Source organism: Silurus meridionalis, chromosome 20 (assembly GCF_014805685.1).
Source record: "Silurus meridionalis isolate SWU-2019-XX chromosome 20, ASM1480568v1, whole genome shotgun sequence".
Taxonomy (NCBI): Eukaryota; Metazoa; Chordata; class Actinopteri; order Siluriformes; family Siluridae; genus Silurus; species Silurus meridionalis.
Genome location: NC_060903.1, coordinates 84,905 through 92,500, shown reverse-complemented (window position 1 = coordinate 92,500; position 7,596 = coordinate 84,905). Strand labels below are relative to the sequence as shown.

At 39.1% G+C, this 7,596-nt stretch overlaps 1 protein-coding gene across 1 annotated transcript in view; it reads right to left on the bottom strand.

The window, feature by feature from the left end:
* Positions 1–7,136, bottom strand: part of ngef (neuronal guanine nucleotide exchange factor) — an 18,008-nt gene extending 10,872 nt beyond the window's left edge. Inside the window, exons 1-3 of the mRNA XM_046876892.1 lie at positions 6,934–7,136; positions 4,411–4,692; positions 470–551 (exon numbers count right to left, since the gene is read on the bottom strand). Coding sequence (XP_046732848.1) covers positions 470–551; positions 4,411–4,657 — 329 coding nt within the window. The 5' untranslated portion in view covers positions 4,658–4,692; positions 6,934–7,136. The remainder of the gene's footprint in view (positions 1–469; positions 552–4,410; positions 4,693–6,933) is intronic.
* Positions 7,137–7,596: the final 460 nt, after the last annotated feature.

Sequence of the window (7,596 nt, the reverse complement as noted above, 5' to 3'; positions counted from 1 at the left end):
TATGCATTTGTGTATATATGTGTTTGTGTTGAGTGTGTGAGTGCATATGTGGGTTTTATGTGTGTGTGTGTGTGTGTGTGTGTGTGTGTGTGTGTGTATATATATATATATATATATATATATATATATATATATATATATATATATATATATATGTGGGTTTTATGTGTGTGTGTGTGTGTGTGTGTGTGTGTATATATATATATATATATATATATATATATATATATATATGCATTATTGTGTTTTAACTTTTCCTTATGTCTATAAATATCTTTATTTTCCCGCTCTCTCTGTCTGGGATGTGTTTGTGTGTGTGTGTGTGTGTGAGTGGGTGGGTGGGTTTTATGTGTGTGTGTGTGTGTGTGTGTGTGTGTGTGTGTGTGTGTGTGTGATTCTCTCAGGTTCCATCAGGGGGCAGCAGATATTTCTCTCTCTCTCTCTCTCTCTCTCTCTCTCTCTCTCTTACCGGGGTGTGTGTGTTAGTGGAGATCTGATTGCAGGTCTGGTCCTACTGGAGTCACGTGGTGCTCTGGGTGAGTGGGAGGAGCCTATGGAGAAATGGGAGGATTTAGAACTGAACCAGAAATCATGGATTATAGCATCAGTATATAGAACGGATCAAATAAATCTAAGGACAAGGGACTTTAGGATTGGATGATTGAGAAGTAGAGGTAATGATCTATCTGCAGAAGTTTCTCTGGGTTGTCTCAGGCTGTAACAGTAAGATGTTGTGAAACATCCTTCAGGTGGGTGTGATTATATAAGGAAGTGGGACTGAGAGGCAGATAGAAAGAGAGAGTGAGAGAAATGAAATATATTTATACAAGACAGGGAGAAAAAGAAATAGAGAACACACTCAGATACAAACACTTCATCAAGAGCCATAACAGGATTATATTTGTCCTTCTTGAGGTTCCAGATACTTAGTAAACTCCACGAGATCTTTCCTCTGACACGCATGAGATTCTGTTCTGAAACGTTTCATCTCTATGAAAGTTCAAAATGTGCTGAAGGTCTTTCTGAACACTAAATTACTGATTAACTATTTTATTATTTTATAAATTATTTACTTTAACAAGGAAGTAAAAATTCACACTCCTATAGACTGTGTGTGTGTGTGTGTGTGTGTGTGTGTGTGTGTGTGTGTGTGTGTGTGTGTGTGTTCTATAGACTTTGGACTTAAATCTGAAATCAGATTAAAAGGTCTCATAAAACATGTTCGGTGAGACACACACACAGACACACACATACACACACCAACACACACAGGCACACACACGCACACACATGCACACACGCACATCAGGGCCGGTTCTAGACATTTGGCAACATTTATAGTTTAGACCAACCGGCCTTCTTCTCTCCATCTTTAACACAAAACAAAAAGATCTTGAAACATATAATTTCTAATCTTTTTATTCAGACAACTGTTATCAGCACTTTAATATATTTACTTAGATTACACTTTAACTAAGGTCAACACCAAAGAAAATATGAAAGGTCATATAAAGGTCTTATTATTTTTCGGTTATGGCCACTTGTTTAAAACAAGTAAATTCATTAGCTAGGCTACACTGTCAATTATATGAGGTGGTATCAAAAAGTTTCAAGACGAGCTCTGTTTACAAATAAGTACTTTATTTATCTCCGTTTCCACACTATCACCTTCAAAATAGTCCCCTTGCACAGTAATATAGCACTCCCAATGCTCCTGGCACTTCTGGAACGTGTCCTGGAAGTCTTCTTTTCAAAGCACCGGGGTGAAAAAGAAGAGAAAATAACTTTTGCCTGTCTCGCCTTCTTCTAGCACAGATCCTGTGAAATTGTTACAGCACTATACAATAAATCAACAGTGGAAGTGAAAGAGACAAACTATTTAGCAAAAATAATAGTTCACTTCCTCAACTGTATTTATTTGGTAAATACTTGGTCACGGTGCACGCATTGTTTTTAATAAGGCTTCATTTATTTTAATAATACTATAATTATTATCTAATACACTTGATGATAGCCTACATACCTGCATTACGAGCTGTGATTTCTTTACATGCCTGTTTAGCTTCTCACTTAGCAGCCCACAAGGGGTGCATTTGTTTTTGCATCACCAGTCAGTGTGCAGAAAAATTGGATTTTGTTCATCACTGTACACAGACTTTTCATGCATTTAGAGGGTGGATACACAAACTTTAGGTGAGGGACGGATATTCTATATCCAATGAGCAGAGTCGAGTCTTATGCTGCCTTGATTGGTGAACTACTGTTCTACGCAATTTCCCACAAAATTTCCCATGCAATTTTCTAGCTAACGCCAGCTCTGAGATTCACATACACGCAAACCAGTGATTTGACTGTGAAGTGTCTCAGGGAGTTTTTCTGACTCACTCATTAGGGATAATTGTGTGTCTGAGCAGCACTGAGACAGAGTTTATCAAAAACACTGTAGAAATAAATCTGAATTAAAACTGAACATACAGACTGTGTGTGTTTATAGTTTCTGTGACAATTTAATTAGCTAAACATAGTATTAAAAATCTATAGATTTCCCTCACATCAGTCACATCATTAAAGTCGCTTCCTTTGTGGTTATTAATATTTCAATCACAACAGGAGATTTTTACAGTTTCACCCTGATCAGTGTAAACACACTTCCTTCTCACCAGTGTTTCAATTTTACATAAAAACTGGGTGTGAATGGTGTTAACTACTTAAAATAACTAAAACACACACACACACACACACACACACACACACACACACACACACACACACACACACACACACACGTATGCCACCCAAACCCAAAACAATTAAACTTGTTCATCTGGTTTGGACTGTTTCATGTTTTATAGAGGGGAAACAGAATGACGTGTGTGTGTGTGTGTGTGTGTGTGTGTGTGTGTGTGTGTGTGTGTGTGTGTGTGTTTGTGTGAGTGTGTGAGTATAGTGAGTGTGTAAGCGAGTATAGTGAGTGTGTGAGAGTGTGTGTATATATCAGTAGCAGGTCATATATTTCACCCCTAATCTTTTAAGGGTGTCCTTCCTGAATCTATTCCACCTCTTAATTCCATAGTTAGGACACCACATCTATAGGCAGTAGATTAATGGTTAAGGCATTGGATTTTAGATCCGAAGGTTGTGAGCTCAAATCCCCACCACACCAAACTGCCACTTTTGGGCTCCTGAGTGAGGCCCTTAACCCCAGAGCTGCTCAGTTGTATGAATGATATAAATGTAAGTCACATTTGATAAGGGCGTCTCCCACATGCCATAATTGTAACATAAATGAAGTGCAGTAAAACAGAGCGCTGCAACACAGAAATCTCATAAAATGAAAATGAATGTTAATACTAAAGCAAGAAACTCAATGAACACAATTTAACATGTCTCCTTTCACTGTAGCCACAACTGCACCATCAATATGTTTGAGATTGTGCAATTTGTAAGCTCTGACAAGTACTGCTCTCTGACAGTCCAATCAAAGACGTGAAAATATTGTATGCATGCTAGATGACCTCAGTCATGTATTTGAGTCTACAGAAGCTTGCACTGCAGATTTCTTTGACCCTTGCAGCATGGGACGTGATGACTGAAATCTGATAATATAAAAACTCCAATATAAACATACACTCCTGGAAGTAGAGCAACTAAGAGTAAAATTAAGACAAAATAAAAAACAACAACTGGGAATTAATTGTACTCATATTCAAGAATAAAAAAAAAGAGATATGTCAGTGATTCTAATAGTTTAGGCCAGACGAGAAGGCCTTATTGCCCCTGATGCCCCTCCACTGGAGTACAGTGACTGTGTGTGTGTGAGTATAATGTGTGTGCATTTGTGTGAGTGTATGTAAGTATATTGTGTGAGTCTATGTGAGTATAGTGTGAGTGTATGTGAGTACAGTGTGAGTGTATGTGAGTATAGTGTGTGAGTGTATGTAAGTATAGTGTGTGAGTGTGTGAGTATAGTGTGTGCATGTGTGTGTGAGTATAGTGTGAGTGTATGTGAGTATAGTGTGAGTGTATGTGAGTATAGTTTGTGCATATGTGTGAGTGTATGTGAGTATAGTGTGTGAGTGTATGTGAGTACAGTGTGAGTGTATGTGAGTATAGTTTGTGCATATGTGTGAGGGTATATGAGTATAGTGTGAGTGTATGTGAGTATAGTGGGTGAGTGTATGTGAGTATAGTGTGTGCATGTGTGTATGTAAGTATAGTGTGTGCATGTGTGTGTGAGTATAGTGTGTGAATGTGTGTATGTAAGTATAGTGTGTACATGTGTGTATGTTAGTATAGTGTGTGCATGTGTGTATGTAAGTATAGTGTGTGTATGTGAGTATAGTGTGTGCATGTGTGTATGTAAGTATAGTGTGTGCATGTGTGTTAGATGCAGTGTGAGTGAACTCTTACCATTTTGTTCCTGGGTGTGACCTTGTGCGTGTCTTTTCTTCCTCATGGAACGATAAAAACGAGAGTTGCGTCTGATTGGTGCTTGTGTGTTCAACTGCTCTTCATCATCGTCATCCTCATCATCACGGTGATTGGGAAGAGAGGCTGTTGGGGCAGCTTTTGTACTGAGACCGTGTCCCTTCTGACCCCATTTGCCCCGGAACAGGGCTGCAATTGCCATTGCACTGCCCTCTAGCCCAGAGAGCATCAGTGTCTCTGAGACCGGAATGGCACAATCTCCATCTAAAACACACAGAGTTTGAGTTTTACACACACACACACACACACACATACAAACACACACACACATACACACACGCACACAGACACACACAAACACACATACAAACACACACACACACACACACACACACACACACACACACACACACACACACACACAAACACACACGCACCCGCACACAGACACACACACACACACACACATACACACACACACACACAGACACAGACACACAAACACAAACACACAAACACAAACACACACATACAAACACACACAGACACACACAAACACACACACACACACATACAAACACACACAGACACACACACACACACAAACACACACAGACACACACACACACACACACACACACACACACACACACACACACACAGTACACACTCTGTACACACTCTGTATACCGTAGTCTCTATCTATATGTATTTTATTATATTTATATTGATAAGATATATATTGACAAGGAATATAATGATGCAGAGGAACCAGTTTAGGTAGTTCATTCAGAATGGAGCAGTGAGAGTCTTCAGTGGAACCACATGACCGCTATCTGATCCATGCTGCACTGACTTTCAATCAAATCTCACACTGTGTATAAAATAGGGGGCAGATGTTTCTCTTAAAAAGCCACACAGTTATAGAAGAGCCTTCCAATTAGTGTTCGGGACTCAAACACAGCCTCAGTGTACATACTATACATACACTACACACACAGTACACTATACACACTGCACAATACACACGCACTACACTATACACACACTATACACACACTACACACACAGTAAACTATAAACACTGCACAATACACACGCATTACACTATACACACACTATACACACTACACTACACTACACTACACACACACACACACACACAGTACACTATACACACTACACTACACACACTATACACACTGCACAATGCACACACTACACTATTCACATTATACACACTACACTACACTACACACACACACACAATACACACTACACACACACTATACACACACAAACACACGCACACTATACACCCACTATATATATATATATATATATATATATATATATATATATATATATATATATATATATAATGTTTTATTTACTTTATTTGTACTCTTTAAAAAAAAAAATTAAATGTGTTAACAGTGCCTCTTTATGTCTGCGTCAGAATGCATAATAAAGAAGTCACTCTTCTCAACTTACAACCTGATGGATTTACGACTGTTTTTTCGGTCCCTATCTATGTCATAATTTGGGGTGTATTAAGAGGTGGATTAAATTGGGTAAGTCCCCACTGAAGGCCCAGGTACCAAGTGCACGGCCCACCACTGCTTGGGCGCTCGGAAGACATGCTTTTATCACAAAAATTGCTTTTTAAAACAGGAAAAAATACATACTAAGACAACTTTACTCCATTGACCACTAGCAAAAGTGGGGCATCTCACAGGGTCAGAGATTCGCTCATCTCAGCTGCACGTCTAACGTATCGTATGCTGCTACATGTGCCTGTTGCGTGAAATCTTTTATATTTTTATACATTTTTTTCAATTTTGTCGTATTGCTCTCATCATCATAAGTTTAAGATTGAACCATCATAACTAAGGGACCATCTGTATACAACATGAGGCCCATTATACTTACAGTACACTATACACACAGTGTACACACACTGTACAAACTACACTATATACAAACTATACACACTACACAAGGCCCATTATACTTACAGTACACTATACACACAGTGTACAAACACTGTACAAACTACACTATATACAAACTATCGAGGCCCATTTAAATTTACAGTACACTATACAGACACACACACACACACACACACACACACACACACACACACACACACAAACACAAACACAAACACACATCACTACATGAGGCCCCACACTACACACATTATACACACGCTGTGCATACACTATAAACACACTATACAAGACTATACACATTGTACACACACTGTAGGGACTCTATACACACTACAAACACATACATTATTCTATACGATTCTATACACAATACACACTAAACACTAAACACCACACATACATGTATTCCATCTCACACACTCTCTCTCTTTCTTTCTCTCTCTCTCTCTCTCTCTCTCTCTCTCTCTCTCTCTCTCTCTCTCTCTCTCTCTCTCTCACACAGACTCACAACACACACACATTTTTTTCTTTTGCTGTTGTTAGTTACCTGGTGTGTGTGTTAAATGATCACCGTTCCACAGTCCTCACTTTCTGTGTCAGTATTGTTTGTATGTTTGCTTTCGTTCTCGAGTTATAAGTAAGTAAATCTGTTCTTCCAGTCTCACTCTGTCAGTCTCACCTCCTCCTCCACCGTTTCCTCTGCCTCACTGTCTTACTGTCTCACCCTCATTCTCTCTCTCTCTGTCTCTCTCTGCCAAACCCTGTAAAATTCCAAGCCTCACCCAATGTGTGTGTGTGTGTGTGTGTGTGTGTGTGTCTGTGTGTGTCTTACCTGACACAAAGAAAGAACAGGTGTGTCAGATTCTTTCACTTCATTTCTTTTACAAAAACAGAGTTCTTCATTCAGAAAGCTATTTGTGTGTTTGTGTGTTTGTGTGTGTGTGTGTGTGTGTGTGTGTGTGTGTGTGTGTGTGTGTGTGTGTGTGTGTGTGTTTTGTCTAACTGTTCTTACTCTGTTGTCCCCCTCACACCCTAATTAAAGAGTTCAAAGGTCACATCTCTGCACTTCCTTTTGCGCTGGATGATCAGAAGTCATTTCTTTACAGGTGTGTTTGGAATGTGGAGTGTGGAGGAAAATGAAGAACTAAAAGCACATGTTTAATGCTAACAAGCTGCTGTAAAGCAAAACACACCCTAGAGGAGGATGAAC